The sequence below is a fragment of the Bos mutus genome, chromosome 10, assembly GCF_027580195.1.
Source record: "Bos mutus isolate GX-2022 chromosome 10, NWIPB_WYAK_1.1, whole genome shotgun sequence".
NCBI classification, from domain to species: Eukaryota; Metazoa; Chordata; class Mammalia; order Artiodactyla; family Bovidae; genus Bos; species Bos mutus.
The window spans coordinates 41,074,563-41,100,620 of record NC_091626.1 but is presented as its reverse complement, the minus strand read 5'-3'; the positions used below and the strand labels follow the sequence as shown (position 1 = coordinate 41,100,620).

Here is a 26,058-nt window from a genome sequence, read left to right as displayed (position 1 = left end):
CATGAAATAGAGGAGTGCTGCTGGCCAGGGATGCTACAAAACAACCTATAATGCAGAAGACCCCACAACAGAAATTATGCAGCCTAAAATGTCAATAGCGCCAAGGTTAAGAAACCCTGGGGTCACACAGAGTCGGACACGACTGAAGCGACTTAGCAGCAGCAGCAGCAGCAGTATGTTTCTTTACAAAAACATTTGAGCAGGAAAACTGAGGATAGTTTTTCTTAGAAGACAAATTTAGCTGTTTAAATCAATGGCAACAGAGAACAGCTTAATAAATGAGAAAGGAGACCCCACTTAGATCTGACATTATTTAATTGGGTAAATTGCTTATCATCTCAATGTCTCAGCTGAACAATATAGTAAACTAGTTAACCTCTAAAAGACCTTACAATACCAAAACATTATACTCTAAAAACAACTGAAGTAGTTCCCAAACATATAAAAAGATACTCATTCATGAGAGGAGGAATGAATATTAAAACAAGAGTAAAGGGAATTGCCTGGCATCTCAGTGCTCAAGACTCTGATGGTTTGATCCCTGGTCAGGGAACTAAGATCTCATGCCAAAAAAAGGAAAAATAAATAAAAAATAAATAAAACTAGAGTAAGGTAATATTTTTATTTAGTTGATTGGTAAAGTTCAAAAATTGTTAATATTGTACTGGAAATGGTATGGGAATTTTCTTGCTATATTCATTCAAAAATTGTAAGATATAATAATTTTCTGTATGATGTAGAATATAAAGGCCTTTCTCAAAATGCACGCCTCTGATATGTTTCCAAGGCATTTGGTGACATGTTGAAGTTCCCCAAACAGGAACTTAATTTTCAATTCAGAGTTAGAGAAACATAATCCTATCTCATGAGTTGACGGGCCACTGAGCCTCCTATTCTTTTTTTTAAAATAAACTTTAATTTGGTTCTTTAGAGGGTGAGGAGGTATGAGAAAATAGGAACTCCCATACCATGCTGGAGGGGATGCAAACTGAGGTCCTCATATATTTGCACATGAGAGAACTGAAATATATATAAGGTTGTTCTCTGCAACCTTGATTATAATAGTACTAGATTGAACCCAATGTAAATAATCAGCAACAGGAACTCATTCAGTAAATTGTGGTATATCCATATTATTGGATACTGTGCGGCCTTTGGAGAAGGCAATGGCACCCCACTCCAGTACTCTTGCCTGGAAAATCCCATGGATGGAGGAGCCTGGTGGGCCACAGTCCATGGGGTCGCTAAGAGTCGGACACAACGAACGACTTCACTTTCACTTTTCACTTTCATGCATTGGAGAAGGAAATGGCAACCCACTCCAGTGTTCTTGCCCGGAGAATCCCAGGGAGCCTGGTGGGCTGCCATCTAAGGGGTCACACAGAGACACCACTGAGGCGACTTAGCAGCAGCAGCAGCAGTGCAGCCTTTAGAAAACACATACTCAAAATAACATAAGAAAGCTCTTTAAGTACTAAAATGGAATGTCTGTTACAGTTAACATTACATGAAACAAAACAGCATGCTATTGTTTATATTAAAAAAAAAGAAAAAATATGTTTGTTATTCTACATATGCATTATCTAACTCTGGAAGTATTCACAAGAAATGAATAACACTTGCCTCTGTGGAAGGTTTGAACTATCCCCTCTATGAGACAGATTTGGGAAAAAGACTCCTCACTTGTATCTTTTACTACCTTTTGAATTGGGAACTAGTTAGTGAAAAAAAAAAATTTAAATTTAAAAGATAAATGAAAATCACCGGAATTCAGTTTCCCCCAATTCATCTATTACATTCAGGCTAAAAATAGTTTAATCTTGGTTTTAATTGTCTACACATGAATACAAAATTCTTATACTAGGAACAAATGGACAAACCTGAAATACGGCACATCATGTTGTGGCTGAGAAAGCTGATCTTCATTTACTTCAAGTGATGGGACTTCTTCCTTTCCTGAAAGGCCATTTGAATTTTCATTAGTAGTTTCAGTTTTATTTGAGACATGTTCTATAAAGAAAACATTACATATAAATTTCAAAGCAGCCACTCACAAAATGATGTTCCCCACAAGACAAATCTGTTTAAATTTTCCAATTATTCCAATGTGAATTTTCAAATTTTATCTCTGACTTAAAGATTCCATTCACCACGTATCTCTAAAGTGCCTCCCAATATTCATCTCTTCAAAGTTACATTTATTTCTCAGTCTATACTCCTCATTCCAACTCTTTCTCTCTCCAGATATCTTTCCCCATGTCTTCACATCTTTCCTGACCCTGAGATCACATTCCTGGGCTATATGTTGAAAAGGGCCTAATAAACCTGATAAATCACAATTCAGAAAAGCAAGTAAAAAATTAATTAAAATTTAATACCTTTATTCCAAACTGTTAAAGAACCCAAAGGACACTGTGATTTACTTGAATCTTGAGGTACTGTTTTGGCAGAGAAAGTTTTACATTTTTGTGCCAAGATTTCTTTTGTTGCTTCAGTCTTATCACTAAAAACAATAGTAAATATATACTTCTTAAAACATAAGCGTCATATGAAGGATTTCAAAATGATGTTGCTTTTAAAAAATCTGGGATTAAATAGAAATATGTTTCTAATTTTTTTAAATGTGTCTTTTCTGGACATATTTAAACACCTATAGTGGGAATGTCTGTCTTTACTACTTACGAGATCCAAAGATTATAAAGATCTCTTCATGGAACATAAGCACTCTATAGTCTTGCATGCTGCTGAGCAGTTTCTAGTAAATTTGCTATCAGCCAGTCTTTGCAAAACAACCATGCTGTTTCTATTAAAGATTCCAACTGATTTTCCCTCACTTTGCAAGTTAATTATTTTTGTCTTTAGAAGTAATTTTTCTAAAGTAACACTTAGCAAAAAGACAAAAAACCCCACCATTTCTGAGCTACAGTATTACAGTTTCTTTCTTCTAAAAATTTATTTATAAGTCTTTATAAAAAGATCACCTATTAAAAGCAAAAAAACGCCACAAAGAGTACCATGAAAATACAGATAAAAACAATGTATAGGAAATATTAAAACTGTCTAGTACATTACTGTACCCTTCTGAAGAATTTTTTTAAAAGACCAAATTTTCATGATTTATAATTAACATAATTTACTAACTAAACATTAACCTTTAAAAAGCACATGCCAAATCTAAGAAAGGTGATTGTTAACCATCTTAGCAAAGAATTCATTATTAACTTTAAATACTTACACTTCTGTGTTTAACGGGGTCCAGGTATAACTGGGTGTCAAGAAAGCATTGGCACTTCTGGGAGTCATAGGTGTTACTTGATAGGTCTTCAGACCATCTAATGGCTGAAATATAAAATCTTTGGGTGCAAAGGAATTTTTCCCTTTCATTTTTGCACTGTTCGTCTTAGATACATTTTCCATTTTTGATAAGACTCCATCTGGATTCATTCCATTTGTGGCACTGGTTTGTGAATCCAAAGTATTTTCTTCATTATCAACTTTAAAAGAAATGACCTGGATGGAAGGAAACAGAAGAGTGAGAATTTCTCTCCTGGGGATATAGTCAAGCCAATTTTTACAGGTCTGAAAATACTAGACTTGAGATATGTGTCCCATGAATATAATTTAAGAAAGAAAAATAAATACAGTTAAATGTAAATATGAAATCAGTAGACCAGCTAACTAAACCATTGTTAGGATCCAGAGAGAGAGAACCAATCCTCATTAAAAAGACTAAATAATAGGTTTTAGGTATTACGGCAAATTAAGATATATGAAAATTAAGGTGGAAAAATTACCCAACTGACAAATACTCATTTTTTAATTTAAATTATGTGGATAATTACAATGATTTGAGAATCAGAAATCCAGTGTTTATTGGAAGACTATTATTGTCAAGTAACAAATCCTCTTTTACAATAACCTTGATTATAAATAAACTTATCCTATGAGAAAAATCGCAGCATCATCTTTCAGGATTTGAAATAGCTCCACTGGAATTCCATCACCTCCACTAGCTTTGTTCGTAGTGATGCTTTCTAAGGCCCACTGCACTTCACATTCCCGGATGTCTGGCTCTAGGTCAGTGATCACACCATCGTGATTATCTGGATCATGAAGATCTTTTTTGTACAGTTCTTCTATGTATTCTTGCCACCTCTTCTTAATATCTTCTGCTTCTGTTAGGTCCATACCATTTCTGTCCTTTATTGAGCCCATCTTTGCATGAAATGTTCCCTTGGTATCTCTAATTTTCTTGAAGAGATCTCTAGTCTTTCCCATTCTGTTGTTTTCCTCTATTTCTTTGCATTGATCGCTGAGGAAGGCTTTCTTATCTCTTCTTGCTATTCTTTGGAACTCTGCATTCAGATGTTTATATTTTTCCTTTTCTCCTTTGCTTTTCGCTTCTCTTCTTTTCACAGCTATTTGTAAGCCCTTCCCAGACAGCCATTTTGCTTTTCTGCATTTCTTTTCCATGGGGATGGTCTTGATCCCTGTCTCCTGTACAATGTCACGAACCTCATTCCATAGTTCATCAAGCACTCTATCAGATCTGTATCTTGTCACCCTGCTTATTTAACTTCTATGCAGAGTACATCATGAGAAACGCTGGACTGGAAGAAACACAAACTGGAATCAAGATTGCCAGGAGAAATATCAATAACCTCAGATATGCAGATGATACCACCCTTATGGCAGAAAGTGAAGAGGAACTCAAAAGCCTCTTGATGAAAGTGAAAGTGGAGGGTGAAAAAGTTAGCTTAAAGCTCAACATTCAGAAAACGAAGATCATGGCATCCGGTCCCATCACTTCATGGGAAATAGATGGGGAAACAGGGGAAACAGTGTCAGACTTTATTTTTGGGGGCTCCAAAATCACTGCAGACGGTGATTTCAGCCATGAAATTCAAAGACGCTTACTCCTTGGAAGGAAAGTTATGACCAACCTAGATAGCATATTCAAAAGCAGAGACATTACTTTGCCAACAAAGGTCCGTCTAGTCAAGGCTATGGTTTTTCCTGTGGTCATGTATGGATGTGAGAGTTGGACTGTGAAGAAGGCTGAGTGCCGAAGAATTGATGCTTTTGAACTGTGGTGTTGGAGAAGACTCTTGAGAGTCCCTTGGACTGCAAGGAGATCCAACCAGTCCATTCTGAAGGATATCAGCCTTCAGATTTCTTTGGAGGGAATGATGCTGAAGCTGAAACTCCAGTACTTTGGCCACTTCATGCAAAGAGCTGACTCATTGGAAAAGATTCTGATGCTGGGAGGGATTGGGGGCAGGAGGAGAAGGGGACGCCAGAGGATGAGATGGCTGGATGGCATCACTGACTCGATGGACGTGAGTCTCAGTGAACTCCGGGAGTTGGTGATGGACAGAGAGGCCTGGTGTGTTGCAATTCATGGGGTCGCAAAGAGTTGGATACGACTGAGCAACTCAACTGAACTGATGAGAAAAATATTTTTCAATGTGACACAGTGAGATTAACCAAATATAATGTGAAGCTTATTTTGTCAATTTAATTATTTGGTTTTTTGTTAAAAAAAAAAAACTGATACTAGTTTTAGGCATGCAACATAATGATTTGACATTTGTATGTATTGCAAAGTGATCTATGTAATAAGCCTATGAACATCTGTCACCACAGTTACAATTTCTTTTCTTATGATGAGAATCTTATGACCTATATCCTCTTAGCAACTTTCAAATATACAACACAGTATTATTAGCCACCGTCACCATGTTGCTTATTACATCCCCAGACCATACTTACTTTGTAACTGGAAGTTTGTAACTTTTGACAACCTTTACACATTTCACCCACCCATACAAGCAAAATTTTTAGAGGATTTTACATTTCTGATTTTTAATTTTCAGTTAAAAATCTAGCCACATTTCTTTTTTTTTTTAATTTTTAACTGGAGTATAATTACTTTACAATGTTGTATTAGTTTCTGCTGTACAACATAGCCACATTTCTTTACTTCGGTATAACTTTCTTTTTTAAGGTTAAGGAACCATAGCACCGATTATAAACCAAGGCATTGGGGCCTCAAAATGGTGACTCTTTTCTATAGACCCTATAAGGTACTACGCTAGACACTGTCAGAAACATTAGAGTACTTAGTTCTTAAAACTACTCTTATGTAGGTATTATGTGTTGGAGATGGGAAAACAAATTCATAACTTGCCCAAGGTTATATAGCTAATAGGACAATATTCAGACTCAGGCCTAACTGAATTCAGAGTCAATACAGTTCACCCAACTCCATCCTCTCTTAGACATGAAGGTTTCTGTCAGCTGTGTTTCTATCACTTTTCTCTATTTCCTGTTAACCAAATTATGCTTTCTCTAACTATAAAACTCTGAGGATAAGACACCTGAAAAACAACAAGTAAAGCCTCCTGATGCTTCTTTATGGTTCAGGAGGTTTTAAGACACATGGCGAGTCAACTTCTTGAAGCAGTTCTATATGCTTAATTTCCATTTTATGAAAGTAGCAATGAGATTTTCAAAGTATCTAGAGATAAACAGATGTTTATACTCTACCTTGTCAGGTTTTGTTCCTATCTTTTTGGCAGGTTTTCCTTGATTTGGTGCCTTTCTGTCTGCTTCATTATCTAAAATAAAAGTGAAATAAGACACCCATTTTGACTAGATAAAAAATGCTGCATTAAAAGTACAAGTCAAAAAAAAAAAGTACTAGGTAATTTGGGAAAGGAAAAAAGGCTTAATAGAAATGTACAGTTTAAGGGACATTATGATTAAAAATCATATTAGAAAATAGGATAAAAACAGATGAAATTTCCTGTTTCACGTATAGGCCATCTGTTTTCAAAACAAAACAAAAGAAAACAAAAGGTGTTAAGGTATTTTACCTTTTGCCTCTAAATATAAAATACATATTTATTATAGAAAATTAGAAAAAATTATAAAAAGCACAAAACCAAAAATTTTTCTAAAGTTTACATTACTTCAGTGGTAATCACTGTTGACACTTCAGAATATGTTTTTCCAAAGTTCACATTCACATACATATTTCATTATAGAATTTCAATCATACTGTTCAGGGTTTTACCTGTTTCTCTTCGCCCACTTAATATCATTAACCATGTCATTAAGTGTTTTTTCACACCTTGTTCTTAAATAATTACACTTCAATCCACCAAATGGATGGACTGTAATTTATTGGGGCTATTAATTTTTCACTTTGAAAAATTTCAACATTTGAGCATCCACTGTGTGCTGACAGGATATCGGGGCACAAAACCTGTCTTCAAGAGTTAGAATCTCCCATTTCCTTCTGTCCTATTCAAAGAAGTATATAATGATCTTAAAAACTGAACACAAAAACCCTCAAGGATCACAACATAATCCTAGTTCAGTCACTGATCAAGAAATTGTTCTTACCATTAACAGCCCTTGACTCTGGCTTTCTTGCTGCTGTAGACGGGATTTCTTTGACAATCTGCTTTGCTGCTTGAGTAGATGATCGAGTCATTCTCACCGGCAGCATTACAGGTTGTACAGCTGCGGGAAAAAAAATAAAACCGAACGCTTTTGGTGGTTTTAAATTATTGTGGCAATATCAGAACTTACAAAAATTGCTAATACTTCTACCTTTTTTCTCTTTGTCCAACACTTTCTTCTCAGAAGTCTGTCTTTGACCAGGTCGGATTGCTCGAACATCAATCCCATTACCACTCTATTTAAAAGATAAGGTATAAATTAGGTGATTTAACTGCATAATGAACCAAACCACCACATTTTTAAGGTGTAAACTGACATTTGAAATCTGATACTGTAAACGAACCAGCAAAAAATCCACTACCCTAAATGAGATGAAGAAACAAGTTTTCCATTACATAAATTTCCTAACAAACTTTTTCAGAATCCCAGAATTTAGAAAAACCATTAAAAAAATAACTGACTATAATCTTCTGAGACTCCTTAAACACAACAGGTATCTTTTTATCTAGAAAATTCCTCCCCTGGAAGACAGCTCTTCCCCACAACTCACTCATCTACTTCTTGAAAGACTGCATTTAAACTGCCACCAACTCAGTGAGGCATGATCAAAATTCTCCCCTACAGCTACTCCAAAACTCTCCATCTCCATTCTTTCTTTTCTTTCATCTCCCCCATACTTTTGACCATCTGACACACTACATGGTTCTTTTTTTTTTTTTTAACACTATCTCTTATGTAGAGTCCTTGAAAACAGGAAATTTTGTTTGTTTTATTCACTATTATATCCTAGAGCCTAGAGGAATGTGACAGTCACTCAAATTCAGTTAACTACAGCTTCCTCACCTGACAAAGAAGCACACTACTTTTCTCCCTGACCACTTGACTTTAGTAATCCTCCTAGTAACTTTATCCATAGCAGTGTTTTGAAGACCCATAAATTTATAAAACTCACCCTATGTGCTTTATCGGAGAAGGCAATGGCACCCCACTCCAGTACTTTTGCCTAGAAAATCCCATGGACGGAGGAGCCTGGTAGGCTGCAGTCCATGGGGTCGCTAGAGTCGGACACGACTGAGTGACTTCACTTTCATTTTTCACTTTCATGCATTGGAGAAGGAAATGGCAACCCACTCCAGTGTTCTTGCCTGGAGAATCCCAGGGACGGGGGAGCCTGGTGGGCTGCCGTCTATGGGGTCGCACAGAGTTGGACACGACTGAAGCGACTTAGCATAGCATAGCATGTGCTTTATATTTCTATTTGTGCTTTATGGTGACATGGGATACATAATAAAAGCCCAGTAAATAAAAAAGAATGTGTCAGAGTTTAGTATAGATCTCATAAAGGACATCTGTGCAAAATATTTTAAGCGACTGTTTCCTTGGCATATAGCCAAATCTGCTATGTCATCATATAGTAGCATCTATTTTGGTATTATTAACTCTGGTAAAATAATCATTATTGCTTAAAGCTGATATTAAATTAAAAATAAATTTACTTACTCAGAAAAAAAAGTACAGTTTGTCATTTTAGTAACAGTGACCTACTAAACTACCAACTATACCTTAGTCAGCTCCATTTGGTTTCTGGCCTTTGACCTTGTAATCCGTACAGAAGATGGAACATCCTTAAAATAGTCAAAAGAAGATAAAGTTTAAAAAATATATTAAATAAAGTGCAAAATTTATTTCCATGTCTCATGAAATAAAGCTCCCGTTTTATATATTTATTTTTGAGCGGCTGCACAGCATGCCATGTGGGATCTTAGTTCCCTGACCAGGGGTCAAACCCTCACCTCCTGAATTGGAAGATCGAGTCTTAATCCCTGGACTGCCAGGGAAGTCCAAAGTTCTCATTTTAAAGTTATAAATAAAAAATATTTATATTTTAAATTTATATTTTTATATTAATCATTTACAGCTAAAAGATACTTGCTAACTTACTGTTTTGCTTTGTTTTAACTTTTGTGGGGTTTTTTGGCCATGCTGCACAGCTTGCAGGAACTTAGCTCCCTGAAAAGAGATTGTATTTCACCAGCTCCAGCAGTGAAAGCACTGAGTTCTAACCACTGGACTGCCAGGGAACTCCCTAAATTACTGTTTTTTTTCTGGTTCTGGTTTGATTTAAAATATGTTTAATTTAATAGCTTCAAAACTTACTCATATTTTTCAATGAGGAAAGAGAAGAAATTTCAAAGCATATTTTCCAAGTTATTAGGATCCTCATTAGTATGATTAGCTGGACATATTTGGAATGGGGTAGATGAACAAACTGGGAAGACTCCCTGGAGTAGGAAATGGCAACCTGCTCCAGTGTTCTCGTCTGGAAAATTCCATGGACAGAGGAGCCTGGAGGACGACAATCCATGGGGTCATAAAGAGTCGCACACAGCTGAGCGACTGAGCACACAGATGAACAAACTTGAGTATTAGGATCTTTTTTTTTTCTGTTTATGAAAAGATACTGTACAGCTTACTTCCCTAGCTTTGACAATTTGCCTTCAAATCTCATGATTACACAGCTGTTCATTGTCAGTAAGAAAATGGAGACCTGATCAAAAAGTGTGGGAAAAATTGAGGAGAAAGACTGATTAAAAAATTATAAGGTATTTATCAACTCTATAAAATTTCTTAAGAAGCATAATCAGACTTCTCTAGATGAGAAGTCATTTTTCTTCTCCAAATCTCAATGAAAACCTAGTGCTAAAGAAATTAGGCTTTTCTTAACAGTACTTAAAGGGATTAAAATTCAGCAATGGCTATTGCCTGAACAAAATGAAGAACAATTATTGACTCCTCACTGAATCATACTATTTAACACAATATTTCTTATCATATTTTAAAAGTTGTTTACGGTGTAGACCAATGAATGGCATCCTATATATTCTTGAAAAGACAGCTTGAATCTAATCCCTTCCAAGATGTCCTCTCTGATGTTCCTCCAATGCAAACAGTCTCTCCTTCCTCTAATATATAGAACATATTTATCTATATCTTTCCACTTGCACTACATTCTATTAATTTTGGTCTCTTCTACATTATCCTAAGATCATACAGAGTAAATAATCAAAGATCTGTCAAATGAATTATTGAGATTCATGAGGCCTAAAAAAGAAGCAGTATCTTGGGGCTTTATATTGGTCAATTCTTACTTAAATCAGGAATGAGTATATAGTCAATGAGTTTATTTATATGTATCTTTAAATTGCAAACCACCAACGACTACCTAATCTACAGTCCAACTGATCTGTTCAAATTTCATCTTTTTTTGTTTAAGTTTTAAATTTACTTTTTAATTGGAGGAAAAATTGCTTTCAAATGTTGTTGGTTTCTGCCATACAACAACCCTAATTATGTATACACATATATATATATATCTCCTCTCCCTCGTGAGCCTCCCTTCTCTGCCCCCATGCCACTCCCTCTAGGTCATCACAGCACGCCTGGCTGGGCTCCCTGGGTTATACAGCAACTCCCCACCAGCTATCTGTTTCACACGTGACAGTGTATATATGTCAATGCTACTTTCTCAATTCATCCCAGCCTCTCCTTCCCCTGCTGCGTCCACAAGTCTGTTCTCTACATCTGTGTCTCCAATTCTGCCCAGCAAACAGGTTCATCAGTACCATTTTTCTAGATTCCATATAAATGCATTAATATATGTTTTCTCTTTCTGACTTACTTCATTCTGTATAACAGGCTCTTGTTACCTCACTACCACTGACTCAAATCTACCCCTTTTTATGGCTGAGTAATATTTCATTGTATATACATGTACCACATTTTCTTTATCCATTCATCTGTCAATGGACATCTAAGTTGCGTCGTGGCTATTGTAAATAGTGCTGCAATGAACACTGGGGTATATGTCAAACTTCATCCTTGACTTACTCATTATTCTCTTTACATCACCCCTCCCTTTAGAATTTATTCTCTTGCCATTTGATCAGTCCTTTTCAACCTATCGTTGCCCACTTGAAGCTGTTCTCTAGACCTCACTCAGATAATTGTACATATTCTTACTGGAGTGGTTTCATTTAGTCCTACAACTTAAACTCCTAATATCACATCCTAAATCCACATCTTAGCATGAATCTCTAGCCTGATTTCCAAATAGGATTTTTTTGAAAGGTTATTAATATTCACCCACTTACGCTTATTCCTTTTCCTGCCTTCCTCATCTCTATTAGCAGTAGCAAAATTTGTAATATTATGTTTTCCCATACATTCTTTCTTTAAAATTTATTTTTAATCGGAAGGTAACTGCTTTACATTGCTGTGTTGGTTTCTGCCATACAACATGAATCAGCTATATGTATATGCATATCCCCTTCCTCTTAAGCCTCCCTCCCACCCCACTCTCCCGTCCAGCCCCTAGTTTTCACAAAGCACCAGGCTGGCTCCCTGTGTTACACAGCAACCTCCTACTAGCTATCTATTTCACACATGGTAATGTATATATTGCAATGCTCCTCTCTCAATTCATCCCCCCTTTTCCCCTGCTGTATCCACAGTCTGTTCTCTGCATCTGCATCTCTATTCCTGCCCTGAAAATAGGTTCATCTGTATTATTTTTCTAGCAATCCCCTTAATGGGCATATACCCTGAGAAAACTATAATTCAGAAAGACACATGTACCCCAGTATTCACTGAAGCACTTAATTACAACAGCCAGGACATGAAAGCAACCTAGATGTCCATTGACAATGAATGGATTAAGAAGTTATGGTACCTACATACAATGAAATATTACTCAATCATAAAATAAACAGGAATTTGAGTTAGTTGAACTGAGGTGGACAAACCTAGAGCCTTTTATAAAACTTGTATTATTGCTCAAACTATTATCTTCAGAACAGTCATCTTTAACTCTTCAACTTCCTTTACCCCTCACTACTTACTTGAGGTCACCAGTCCTGTCAAATTTATCTCTTAAGATGTCTTACATGACACCTGTTAGAAAGGCCATTATCAAAAAGACAAGAAATAATAAGCGTTGGTGAGGATATGGAGAAAAGGGAGCCCTACTACACTGTTGTTGTTAATGTAAATTGGTGCAGCCTGTATGGAAAACAGTATGGAAGATCCTCAAAAAATTAAAACTAGAACTATCATATGATCCAGCATTTCCAATTCTGGGTACTTATCCAAAGAAAATGAAAACACTGACTCAAAAAGATATATGTACCCCCATGTACACTGCAGCATTATTTATAATAGCCAAGTGTCCATCAATGGATGAGTGAATAAAGAAACTAATAGTCCATTTGGGGGTGTTTTTATTATTATTCAGCCATGAAAAAAGAAGGAAATGTTGCCTTTTGTGACAACATGAATGGACATTGAGGGCATTATGCTAAGTGAAATAAGTCAGACAAAGACAAATACCGTATGATCTTACTTATATTTGGAAGTTTAAACAAATAAGCCAGAGAAAGACAAATACCATATGACCTTACTTATATTTGGAAGTTTAAACAAATAATAATAAAAAACACAACCTCCTAAATAAAGGACAGACTGGTAGGGGACTTCCCTGAGGGTGCAGTGGCTAAGACTCTGTGTTCCCAATGGAGAGGGCCCAGGTGCGATCCCTGGTCGGGGAACTGGTAAGACTTGGAATATCACAACTAAAGATCCCACATGCCACAACAAAGATCAACAACCCTGCATATGCCATAACTAAAGACCCAGTGCAGCCAAATAAATTAAACTAAACTTAAAAAAACAAACAAAAACCAGACTGGTGGTTGCCAGAGGTGCAGGTTGGGCAAAAAGGGTGAATATAGTCAAAAAGTACAAACTTCCAGTTTTAAAAATAAGTCAGTCCTGGGAATATAGTATTCAGCATGGTGACAACAGTTAATAATACTATACTGTACGTTTGAACATTGTCAGGAGTAGACCTTAAATGTTCTCATCACGAGAAAAAAATTTGTTTAACTATGTGTGGTGATAGATGTTAACTAGACTAATTACCGTGGTCATCTTATAACTTATACAAATAATGACTCATTATGTTGCACACCTGAAATTAATGTCAATTATATCTCAGGAAAAAAGATGTCTTAAACCTATTTCTTGTTTTTAAACCAATGGCCCAGTCCACTTATCTCTTTTCACCTAATCTATGTATAGAGAATAGTCATAATATATGATTCACAACTGGTCTTTCCATCTATAAAAGCTTGCCTTTCTAGACTATAATCCTTAAGGCAAGGTAATCTTCCTGAATATTAGTTTGATAATGGTACAATCTCATTTATAAGCCTCCCTTAACTCTGCATATCCTATAAGGTAAACACCAAATACCCTGGCACAGCATTCACTGTTTAGCCTGACTCTACCAGGTTTTTTCCAATCTCTCCCCTGGTTTTATCCAATCTCAACCTACCAGCAGTTACATCAAGAGACTCTGTTTTCATCTTCAGAGTTACTATTATGTCATTCCCACCCCTATCAACTAGGGGACTCAGGGAAATGATTATTTTAGTCATCTAATCTCTTAAAGAAAATACCAGTTAAAAGCAACTATTTCTCTGTATCAAGTTAGGATACTAACCTTTTTTGGCTCAGCTTTCATAGCATTCTGGTTTGAGAAAAGAAAACAAGGCATATCAGGTCTATAAAGACCCACTTTAAATACTCCTCGTTTAGTTTTCTCTCTCTGCTCTTTCAATTTTTGAAGTTGTTTTTCTTCTTTGTATTTTTGGAGCATCTGTTTTCGTTGATCAAAGACAACAGTTTTTGTTGACTCTAAGTAGGAAAAAAGAAAAAACAGTATATAAAATATTTCAGATAGAAAGTTAGGCAAATATCTTAACTTCTAACTTCAACTGTTGCTAAGAAGTGCTTTTAGTAACTTCTTGTTAATTCCTTAACACTTCAATTTATTTCCACCTCTGTTTTAATATTCCTATTTCTTTTGACTTCACTTGTTCAAATATCTGATTGCTTGCTATGTCTAGGGATGTATTAGTTCACTTTTAAATTAATTAACTTCTATGATACCAGACTCCAAGCTGACGTCCAGTGATTCTCACCTCTTGGCAGTCATGTCTTGTGTCATCCCTGCCATCTGAATAGGGCCGACCTGTGTGACCAAGAAAGTACTGTGGAAATGATGGAGAACAACTCCATGACTATGCAGGTTAGATCCTGGGTTGGGAAGATCCCCTAAAGGAGGGCATGGCAACACACTGCAGCGTTCTTGCCTGGAGAATCCCCATGGACAGAGGAGTCTCCAGTCCACAGGGTCACAAACAGACACAACCGAGGCAACTTAGCACATACGCATACACTCTTAGATCACTTGCTCTGGGGGGATGCCAGTGGCCACGTGGAACTGTTAGGAGACTCAGGAAGCCCCATAGAGATGTCCACGTGACAAAGAACTAAGGCCTCCTGCCAAAAGCCAGCATCGACCTGCTGGTCACATGGATGAGTCACTTCAGAAGTGAATCCTTTACAATAATCAAACAGCATGTAGAAGTAGATCTCCAGTCTCAGTCAAGCCCTCAGATGCATCCTGCATAACATCCTGACTGCAGTCTCCAGAACCATCTAGCCAAGCTGCACTTAAATTCCTGACCCACAAAAACTGTGTAAATTAATAAACACTTATTGTTTTAAGCCACTGAATTTTGGGGTAACTAATACTATTTCTTTCTTTTGATATTTAGGCTCCCTGTCAGTTTAGCTCAATTTAGGTTTTCTACATAAATCTTATGTTTCTTTAAACTATGAAGTGTCTTACAATATAATGCTTATTTAATACAATAATGTTTGTTGAAACATTTTTATATGAAAAATATAAGTGGCTACCATGTGTGAGACATTTTTAGTAGGAAGAATAAGTAAGAAAATGTCTGCCCTTGAGGGGCTCAAGGGAACACAGTTTTAAAAAAGAGAATGCCCATTAAAAAGAATCAGTACAACAGCTATCTGGAGAGATCAGGAAATGCTTCCTTAACACAGCATACCTAAAAAGGGTTCAGAGGAATAAATAAGTGTTTGTCCCCTGGGTAAGGATTAAAAATAATCCACACATAACTGCATAACTGAATAAATTTACTACAAAAAGGTATATACTTAAAATGAGGGAAATTTATAGTATATAAATTGGACCTTGATAAAATTGTTAAATAAGAGAAAACCCCAGGCAGAGTACAGAATATGCAAAAACACAGATGATCAAGTGATCAGTCACCAACAAACCCCTTTATCTTCGACTTCTGTGAAGGTTCCCCTCAGCTCTTGATTGAACTGAAACCTGGCTCTCCCCTGAAGTCACTGCTTCCCTAGTTGTCCTCTCATGAGGCTGACTGTTTTTTCTCCCACACTAGAGTATCACTGCACCCGAAGAGGACAGATGACCTCATTGTTGGTTTCTGATTATTTCTTCTTCATTTAAAGATCCCAGCTTTACATTTTGTGTCATCAGATCTAACCCAGTATCTCTTCCATGTTTGTTTCTCCTTCCTTGAAGGCTTTAGCTCGTGGCTCACTGTCATTGTCTCCATCACTGTTCTTGCACAAATCTTGATGACTCATCCAGTACCCTAGCTTCTCGATTCTTAGGTGTTCTTTCTTCCAGTGATCTTTCTTCCACTGTATCTCAGGTACCCATTCCCATGATCACACCCATACTAGTACTTCAACCTTTCTCGTGTCATGCACACATAAAATAACATTCACAGACCACACTGCTTGTGGTCAAATGCAACTAACCAGCCAAAGAGAGAGAGGTCTGATCAACCCAGGCCCTGCCAGAAACTTCAAGGGCTCAGAGGACCAATTTCCTGTCACACCTGTATTTATTCATGAGATAACCAGGCACTTGAGACCTCATTATTACCGATGAATACTATATGTCCTTCATAAGCCCAATTTCAAGAAATCCACTCTCTGATTACCATATCTTATCTTTCCAACAATTCTTTGGCTCCACCAGGACGTACCTACATGCTCCTGATCTACGATCATATTTTCACTGTCTTTCACCTCCCTCACATCAAGTGTTTTCATATCCAATTTAGAGTCCATGATTTATCATCATAATCACTTCTTCAACTTTTTGGCCCCTCTCTCACTCTGGCAAAATCCCAATTCCAATTAAAGGCCTCTCTATGTCAACTTTCCACCTGCAATGCACAAATGAATATGGCTGGAACAGCACACAAAATGCATGCTACTTCTTTCCTTTCTACAGTCGACTCTCCATATTCCTGGGTTCCACATCCACAGATTCATCCAACTGCATATGGAAAATATTCAGGAAAAAAAATTCCATGGTATTTCCTAGCACTCCAGTGGTTAAGAATCTGTCCTACAATGCAGGGGATGCAGGTTTGAACCTTGATCAGGGAACTAGATCCTGTATACATGCCACAGCTAAGATCTCTCATGCCCCAAGGAAGATTGAAGATTGAGTGCTACAAGTAAGACTCGGCACTGCCAAACAAATAAATATTTAAAAAACCAAAAGACCATGTATAAGTTGGCAACACCTGAATTTATTTATCTAGCTCAGACTTCTCCTCTGAACTCATCTTGGATATCCAACTACCTTTTCAAAATCTCCTCTTTTACATCTAACACTGAACTCTAACCTTACCACTCCCCCAGTCCTTTACAATTTAGTAAATGGCCACTGCATATTTTTAGGTGCTCAGGCCAAAAACTTTGGAATCATCTTGATTCCTCTTTCTTACTCATCTATATTTATTTGTTTAACTTTTTGGCCACTCAGCATGTGGGATCTTAGTTCCCTTACCAGGGATCAAACCCTTACCCCCTGCAGTGGAAGAGTGGAGTTTGAACATTGAACCTCCAGGGAAGTTCCCTTGACTTCTCTTTCTTCATCAACCCCTACATTGAATCCATTTAGAAATCATATTGGTTCAACCCTCAAAATACATCCAGAATTCAACCAACTATTTTTGCTGCTACCACTCTGGCTTCCCTGGTGGCTCAGACGGTAAAGAATCTGCCTGCAATGCAGGAGACCCAGGTTCAATCCCTGGGTCGGAAGATACCTGGAGAAGGAAATGGCAACCCACTCCAGTATTCTTGCCTGGAGAATTCCAAGGACAGAGGAGCCTAGTGAGTTATAGTCCATGGGGTCGCCAAGAGTTGGACATGACTGAGAGACTAACACTTTCACACTTTCGCCACTGTGGTCAACCATGTACTAAATTATTGCAACAGTCTTCAAGCTGGTCTCTCTGTGGCTATGCTTGCCACCCCACAATCTATTCTCAACACAGTAGCCAAAGAGATGCCTTTAAATCGTAAATCAGAGAAACATTCATTAATCCATTAAACATTTCATATTTCAGAGTAAAAGCCAATGTCCTTATAATGATGGCCCTCAGGGCTCTATGGGAACTTGCTTGCTTTCTCCAGCCATGCTTCCTTATTCACCTTCTCTGGAACACACCTGGCCCATCCCTACCTCTGCTGCTGCTGCTAAGTCGCTTCAGTCGTGTCTGACTCTGTGCAACCCCATAGACGGCAGCCCACCAGGCTCCTCGCTCCCTGGGATTCTACAGGCAAGAACACTGGAGTGGGTTGCCATTTCCTTCTCCAATGCATGAAAGTGAAAAGTGAAAGTGAAGTAGTTCAGTCGTGTCCAACTCTTCGTGACCCCGTGGACTGCAGCCTACCAGGCTCCTCCGCCCATGGGATTCTCCAGGCAAGAGTACTGGAGTGTTGCCATTGCCTTCTCTGGCTCCTACCTCTAGGCCTTTGCAAATGAGGAATAAAAAACACTTTAATAGCACACTGACAAAGTTAAATTTAATTTGAAAGATTTTGGCCGAGGAATGAAGTGTTTGAGAGGGTCCGAGTAGAAGCAAAGAGACAACTCAGAAGGCAATAACATCACCTCTTCTCACAGAAAATGTCAGTTTTCTTCAAAGTCCATCTTATTCAGTTCTATGACCCAGTTTTCATTTCCTCTGAACTCCTAACAGATGTTATTCTTTACTCTATCCCCCCTCAACGACCAACCCACTTTCTTTGATCTTCAAACATAAACCATCACTTCATCTCAAAAACAAAAACGCTACAACATATTAATCCAATTCTTTTCTCTCATTTTCTTTTAGAATCACAAAAATGACAAATCTAGAAGAAATAGTTTTAGCCCACCCCTCCCTATTACAGAAGCAATTAACCTTTATATGTTGAGTGTCTCGTGCGTGTCAAACATTACACTGGTTCTGGAAAAATGATAAAAACTGAAGCAGTGAACACTTAGAACGATGTGACATCTCATTTCTCTATAAAACTTCTAAGACTTTATCTCTCTCTGCCATTTCTTCAAACTTTATCTTTGCTTTGTTTCACTGCAATCTAGCTCCTAGTACCTGCTATATAAACACAACTAAATAGGAGTCCAATGACTCATTCTGCAAATGCATGACACTTTCCAGTTCTCTTCCTTCTATTCTATAGTATCCCTTGCCTTCTAACACTCATTTTTATTATCTTTATCTTTTGCTGAGATCATTCCTTTCTTTTTGAATTGGTTCTTCCCCTCCTAACCACCCTAAATCCATCTAGGCAAACTACAGGGATGAATACTTTGATTTAGTATCCTTACCTTTTGGATACTTCAATCAAGTATATCCATATTTTTTTAGTTGCAGCATGCAAATTCTCATCGGTTATATTTTTATATAACCCTTATTAACTTATCTTGTTAATGTTTATCTTACCTAAGCTCTAGAAGTAAGAAATTAGGATTCCTATAAGGCCATATAGGTAAAAAATGTTATAATACTCCATAGGTGAATGGCATTAGCCTAGATAGGGACGTTCAGTCTTTGCTTGAAATAGGAAGTACTTAATTGTAGAAACGGAGAAGGCCATGGCAACCCACTCCAGTACTCTTGCCTGGAAAATCCCATGGACGGAGGAGCCTGGTAGGCTGCAGTCCATGGGGTCTCGAAGAGTCAGACACAGCTGAGCGACTTCACTTTCACTTTTCACTTTCATGCATTGGAGAAGGAAATGGCAACCCACTCCAGTGTTCTTGCCTGGAGAATCCCAGGGAGGGGGGAGCCTGGTGGGCTGCTGTCTATGGGGTCGCACAGAGTCGGACACGACTGATGTGACTTAGCAGCAGCAGCAATTGTAGAAAACACAGTTATTTAGAATGTTATTTCAAAACTCCATTCTTCTGGTCAGGGTTTTTTTAAACCTCAGATATTAAACCACTCTTCTGAGGTAATAATACTCTCAGATATTACTCTTCAAAACACTTGAAATTACAATCAACCTCTACTTACTTGGCTTGATACTGGCCTTTTCTGGAACAAGCTCTTGAGATGTCTCATCTAATTCAAGAAGACTTCTACTTTCCAAGGTTGGAATGTTGACATCTTTCAAACCAAAATGTCTATTTCGTTCATATTCCTTATGTCTGTTTTCCTTCTGAGACAGTGATTTTCTATGAGCAATTTTAGTTCTAATCATGTCAGTACTTAAATCCTTTCTGTGCCGACTGGCAAAATGTGATGAAGACATCCTGTCAGGAAAAAGAGAGAAAGACCAACTTACGTGGAATTTCATTTTATATTTTAAAAACTTAAGATTCCAGTTCACTTCCTATACCACTTCAGAGCTTTCTGAAATAAAAATGTTAAAATACAAAATGGAATATACATGTGAGTTAAGAGTGGGAAGAAAGTTATCAAAAGAGAAGATACTACAAACTATTTTGGGGTTCTGAATAGGAACCTGTTTGACAGGTGAAGTGAAGTCCAGGAAGCCAAGGTCTGGAATATAAACAAGAGATTCTAGGCTTACCATAGAGAACACTGCAAAATGTATGAAGTAAAGGTGAAAATAGGGAAAAGTAAGTGAAGGACAGTATACAGAATAGTTGCCTTAACCTTCCCGATGATGAATGCTCAAAATTCTCCAAGCCAGGCTTCAGCAATATGTGAACCGTGAACTTCCTGATGTTCAAGCTGGTTTTAGAAAAGGCAGAGGAACCAGAGATCAAATTGCCAACATCCGCTGGATCATAGAAAAAGCAAGAGAGTTCCAGAAAAACATCTATTTCTGCTTTACTGACTATGCCAAAGCCTTTGACTGTGTGGATCACAATAAACTGTGGAAAATTCTGAAAGAGAGGGGAATACCAGACCACCTGATCTGCCTCTTGAGAAATTTGTATGCAGGTCAGGAAGCAACAGTTAGAAGTGGACATGGAACAACAGACTGGTTCCAAATAGGAAAAGGAGTTCGTCAAGGCTGTATCTTGTCACCCTGTTTATTTAACTTATATGCAGGGTACATCTTGAGAAACGCTGGACTGGAAGAAACACAAGCTGGAATCAAGATTGCCGGGAGAAATATCAATCACCTCAGATATGCAGATGACACCACCCTTATGGCAGAAAGTGAAGAGGAACTCAAAAGCCTCTTGATGAAAGTGAAAGTGGAGAGTGAAAAAGTTGGCTTAAAGCTCAACATTCAGAAAACTAAGATCATGGCATCTGGTCCCATCACTTCATGGGAAATAGACGGGGAAACAGTGGAAACAGTGTCAGACTTTATTTTTTTGGGCTCCAAAATCACTGCAGATGGTGACTGCAGCCATGAAATTAAAAGACGCTTACTCCTTGGAAGGAAAGTTATGACCAACCTAGATAGCATATTGAAAAGCAGAGACATTACTTTGCCAACAAAGGTCCGTCTAGTCAAGGCTATGGTTTTTCCAGTGGTCATGTATGGATGTGAGAGTTGGACTGTGAAGAAGGCTGAGCGCCGAAGAATTGATGCTTTTGAACTGTGGTGTTGGAGAAGACTCTTGAGAGTCCCCTGGACTGCAAGGAGATCCAACCAGTCCATTCTGAAGGAGATCAGCCCTGGGATTTCTTTGGAAGGAATGATGCTAAAGCTGAAACTCCAGTACTTTGGCCACCTCATGCGAAGAGTTGACTCACTGGAAAAGACTCTGATGCTGGGAGGGATTGGGGGCAAGAGGAGAAGGGGACAACAGAGGATGAGATGGCTGGATGGCATCATCAACTCGATGGACGTGAGTTTGAGTGAACTCCGGGAGATGGTGATGGACAGGGAGGCCTGGCGTGCTGTGATTCATGGGGTCGAAAAGAGTTGGACACGACTGAGCAACTGATCTGATCTGATCTGATGATGAACGCAGGCAGCCTGGCACTTTTTCTCAACCAGAAGACAAAAAAAAAAAAAACAACCCACAAGATGCATATTATATAGTTAGAGAAGATAAATAGGCAGTCAAATATGAGATTGAGAAAAAAGGGTTTCCAGAAGTACCATAATGATGTAGAAGGATAACCATATGCTTGCTTTGGTGAGACAGAATAAAATTCTTTTAGCCATACAAGAAGTCATATAGTTTATTTGGCATATACTCTTTTCTTAGAAAGATCCCTGAGAATGTATTGAAGTAAAACAAGAGAGAACAAGAAAGATGATGTCATGGGTTCTAAGAAACTGTGGATCCAAATGAAAGTGAAAGTGAAGTCACTCAGTCCTGTCAGACTTTTTGAGACCCCATCAACTGTAGCCTACCAGGCTCCAACTGAGGAAGAGAATAAAGGAAACTGGAAAATCTAAGAGCCTCACCTAAACAACTAGTGGAGAGAACAACTAAGCCAAACTGGAGAAAAAGGACCAATTCTCCAAAGAGTCTTGCCAATTTAAAAGAAAACGGGGGGAGGGAAGGATGGAACGTCTGTCACTAGGAATTTTAAAAATACATAAGCACACAGTGCTCTTCAACAACAAGAATAACAAAGAAAGTACCCTAGAAAACTGCACATAAAAATCTGCATAAGAAGTGAGGCAAATTAAAATGCTATTTCAAGCAATCAACAGAGTATAAAATATGAGAATTCATCTGACCTGAATGACTCATTAGAAAACACCCTGATGCTGGGAAAGATTGAAGGCAGGAGAAGCGAACGACAGAGGATGAGATGGTCGGACAGTATCACCAACTCGATGGACATGAGTTTGAGCAAGCTCCAGGAGTTGGTGATGGACAGAAAAACCTCACAAGATGCAGTCCATGGGGTCACAAAGAGTCCGACAGGACTGAGCGACTGAACTGAATGCTAAAAACATTCTCCTTTAAGGGTCCAGAGGAAGTGATAAAGAACTGTGCTTTTTATCAAGAACTCTCCTCTACTATTTTTTTTACCACTTCTCACAAATACTATGGAACACTTGCTCTCCTTGCTGCACAGCAGGCCAATGAAGGGGAGATGAAGTATAGAGGCAAGGACTTTATTCCCCAGAGCTGACCAAGAAGATGGCACACTAATGTCTAGGGTTCTGAACAAAGGCATTTTAGTTTAAAAGTCAAGCAGAGGGGTAGGATTCTCTGAGGCAGGCCATTCTGTATGATTATATATAATAACAAAAGCAACGGAAAAGCAAGTCAAAGAAACAGTTCCAACCTGGAGTCAAAATTGGCTTTTCCTGCAACAATATTAAGCAGTTATTAAAGAAAAAATTAAAATTATGTATTAGTTTTTAAAATACGGCATAGCACTGTATTGTACACAGCAAAGCGAGAAAGGGCTAACACTGAAGGCATATTTTATTATCATCTAAATCCTAAAAGGTAGTATAACTACCCTTATACAGATGAGGTAAATTAACTGCCCACATAAGCACTGTTAAAAGGTAGTGGAGCTGAAATCCCCAGCCCCGCAGCCCGGCTCTTCACACACATTTAAGTTCTCTACCCTTGACTGGAGTTTCTTCCAGCCTGAAAGTCTAGAACGCCTTACTTAGTCTTGCTTGCCTAGGGATTGTCAACCCAAGCGTTTTTAGTTGTCACATAATCTGTAAGGAGCTACTGGAATATAGTTGGGGCCAAATGCCAATTACACCCCGGTGGCGAAATGCTGCTGCTACACAGGTCTTCTCAAAAAATATTTACTCTTCCGGAGGACTGAGGCAACAGCTTCCGGAAGGAGAGGTAATGAGGTCCTAGAAGAAGCCTCCCCCAGGCGAAGTTCAGAGCGTTGCCGCCAGTCCTCGGACCCTTTTATAACTTCTAGAAAGAAGCGAACCGTGTCCTCCTCCAGCTACCCAGCAACTACCTACCTGAGGCAGTTTCTAGCGTTAAACTTCAACCAAACTAAAAGGAACTCTCTGGTCCTGGAAGACCACCGCGCCTCCGAAGAAGGAACGTCTACAGCAAGAATCGACAAAATTCAAACTTCCCGCACAGAGCCGCTGATTGGAGGTATTTTAACCAACACTTCCGGTAAAAGTGCCCGCCTCTTCCCCTCGACGAGGCGCGCTATTAGCTCGCTCCTTGCCGTATTTGAATTGATTGAAAGGTTAACGGACCATTCAAAGGGTAGGTGTGAGCGGGCTCTTTGGGCGTGTCCGGGATGCTATATTGACGAAGGGCGGAGCGGTGGGAGGTCTGGGCCGGCTAGGAGCGGGAGTGGCCGGTGGTTGACCGTGGGCTACGCTTGCGTCCGCTCGGCAGCTACCTGGCCCTCGCTGGTATCAGAGAAAGGACAGGATGAAGGAGAGGGGCGTCAGAGTTTGCAGGGCTTTTTGTTGTTGTTTTTTATTTGCAGGACTTTTTAATGTCCTTGTTTAATTACATAAATCAGCTGAACTTAATGAAATATTTTCTTCGCTTAAAGTTTTAAAGGAAGTTTTATTATCGCACCAAATTGCTCGTTAAATCATTATTAGTTTTATTACTTGTTACTTGTCTTTTTTTTCTCGTCTACATTAAAAAATAGATATAAAGTAATTACATTCAGAAGCATAGGTTTTTTGAGTGTATAATCTGATGAGTTTTGCTAAATGTAATCAGCTGTGTAACCACCACCCAGTCAGGATATGAGAGCATTTTCATAACCTTTGAGTTCCTCAAGCCCCATTCTAAATCTCCCAGCGTTTAGGTGCTCACTCTTTTGATTTCTGTCACTTTAAAAATAGGAGTGGTAGGTACTCTCCTGTTTGCCTTTCTCTCAGTGTATTGTTTGCAAGATCCATCCTTACCTTTGCATGAATCAGCCCTGTTGTTTTTATTGCTGAATACGATGGTATGATCACTCACCTAGAGCCAGACGTCCTGGAATGTGAAGTCAAGTGGGCCTTAGGAAGCATCACTAGGAACAAACTAGTGATATGATGGAATTCCAGTTGAGCTATTTCAAAACCTAAAAGATGATGCTGTGCAAGTGGTGCACCCAGTATGCCAGCTAATTTGGAAAACTCAGCAGTGGCCACAGGACTGGAAAAGGTCAGTTTTCATTCCAATCCCAAAGAAAGGCAATGCCAAAGAATGCTCAAACTACTGCACAATTGCACTCATCTCAGTATCAGTATCATTTCAGTTCCTCAGTCATGGCTGACTCTTTGCAACCCCATGAACCACAGCACACCAGTCCTCCCTGTCCATCAACAGCTCCCAGAGTTTACCCAAACTCATGTCCACTGAGTCAGTGATGCCATCCAACCATCTCATCCTCTGTCGTCCCTTTCTCCTCCTGCCCTCAGTCTTTCCCAGCATCAGAGTCTTTTCAAATGAGTCAGTTCTTCGCATCAGGTAGCCAAAGTATTGGAGTTTCAGCTTCAATATCAGTCCTTCCAATGAACACCCAGGACTGATCTCCTTTAGGATGGACTGGTTGGATCTCCTTGCAGTCCAAGGGACTCTCAAGAGTCTTCTCCAACACCACAGTTCAAAAGCATCAATTCTTCAGCGCTCAGCCTTCTTCACAGTCCAACTCTCACATCCATACATGATCACAGGAAAAACCATAGCCTTAACTAGATGGACCTTTGTTGGCAAAGTAATGTCTCTGCTTTTGAATATGCTATCTAGGTTGGTCATAACTTTCCTTCCAAGGAGTAAGCGTCTTTGAATTTCATGGCTGCAGTCACCATCTGCAGTGATTTTGGAGCCCCCCAAAATAAAGTCTGACACTGTTTCCACTGTTTCCCCATCTATTTCCCATGAAGTGATGGGACCGGATGCCATGATCTTAGTTTTCTGAATGTTGAGCTTTAAGCCAACTTTTTCACTTTCCACTTTCACTTTCATCAAGAGGCTTTTTAGTTCCTCTTCACTTTTTGCATAAGGGTGGTGTCATCTGCATATCTGAGGTGATTGATATTTCTCCCGGCAATCTTGATTCCAGCTTGTGTTTCTTCCAGTCCAGCGTTTGATGTACTCTGCATATAAGTTAAATAAACAGGGTGACAAGATACAGCCTTGACGAACTCCTTTTCCTATTTGGAACCAGTCTGTTGTTCCATGTCCACTTCTAACTGTTGCTTCCTGACCTGCATACAAATTTCTCAAGAGGCAGATCAGGTGGTCTGGTATTCCCCTCTCTTTCAGAATTTTCCACAGTTTATTGTGATCCACACAGTCAAAGGCTTTGGCATAGTCAGTAAAGCAGAAATAGATGTTTTTCTGGAACTTTCTTGCTTTTTCTATGATCCAGCGGATGTTGGCAATTTGATCTCTGGTTCCTCTGCCTTTTCTAAAACCAGCTTGAACATCAGGAAGTTCACGGTTCACATAGTGCTGAAGCCTGGCTTGGA

At 38.6% G+C, this 26,058-nt stretch overlaps 1 protein-coding gene across 4 annotated transcripts in view; it reads right to left on the bottom strand.

Annotated features, from left to right (window-relative positions):
• Nucleotides 1-23,724, bottom strand: part of DLGAP5 (DLG associated protein 5) — a 47,588-nt gene extending 23,864 nt beyond the window's left edge. For 2 of the 4 annotated variants that reach the window (XM_005905046.3, XM_070377796.1), the window contains exons 1-10: nucleotides 23,584-23,724; nucleotides 19,764-20,002; nucleotides 14,030-14,223; nucleotides 9,033-9,095; nucleotides 7,621-7,705; nucleotides 7,411-7,530; nucleotides 6,550-6,620; nucleotides 3,236-3,510; nucleotides 2,379-2,503; nucleotides 1,881-2,010 (exon numbers count right to left, since the gene is read on the bottom strand). In XM_005905046.3, the coding sequence (XP_005905108.2) occupies nucleotides 1,881-2,010; nucleotides 2,379-2,503; nucleotides 3,236-3,510; nucleotides 6,550-6,620; nucleotides 7,411-7,530; nucleotides 7,621-7,705; nucleotides 9,033-9,095; nucleotides 14,030-14,223; nucleotides 19,764-20,001 (1,301 nt within the window). In that variant the 5' untranslated portion in view covers nucleotide 20,002; nucleotides 23,584-23,724. Of the gene's footprint in view, nucleotides 1-1,880; nucleotides 2,011-2,378; nucleotides 2,504-3,235; nucleotides 3,511-6,549; nucleotides 6,621-7,410; nucleotides 7,533-7,620; nucleotides 7,706-9,032; nucleotides 9,096-14,029; nucleotides 14,224-19,763; nucleotides 20,003-23,583 lie in introns of those variants that run through there. The other 2 variants (XM_070377797.1, XM_070377798.1) reach the window with 2 other exon arrangements.
• Between the last annotated feature and the right edge of the window lie 2,334 nt (nucleotides 23,725-26,058).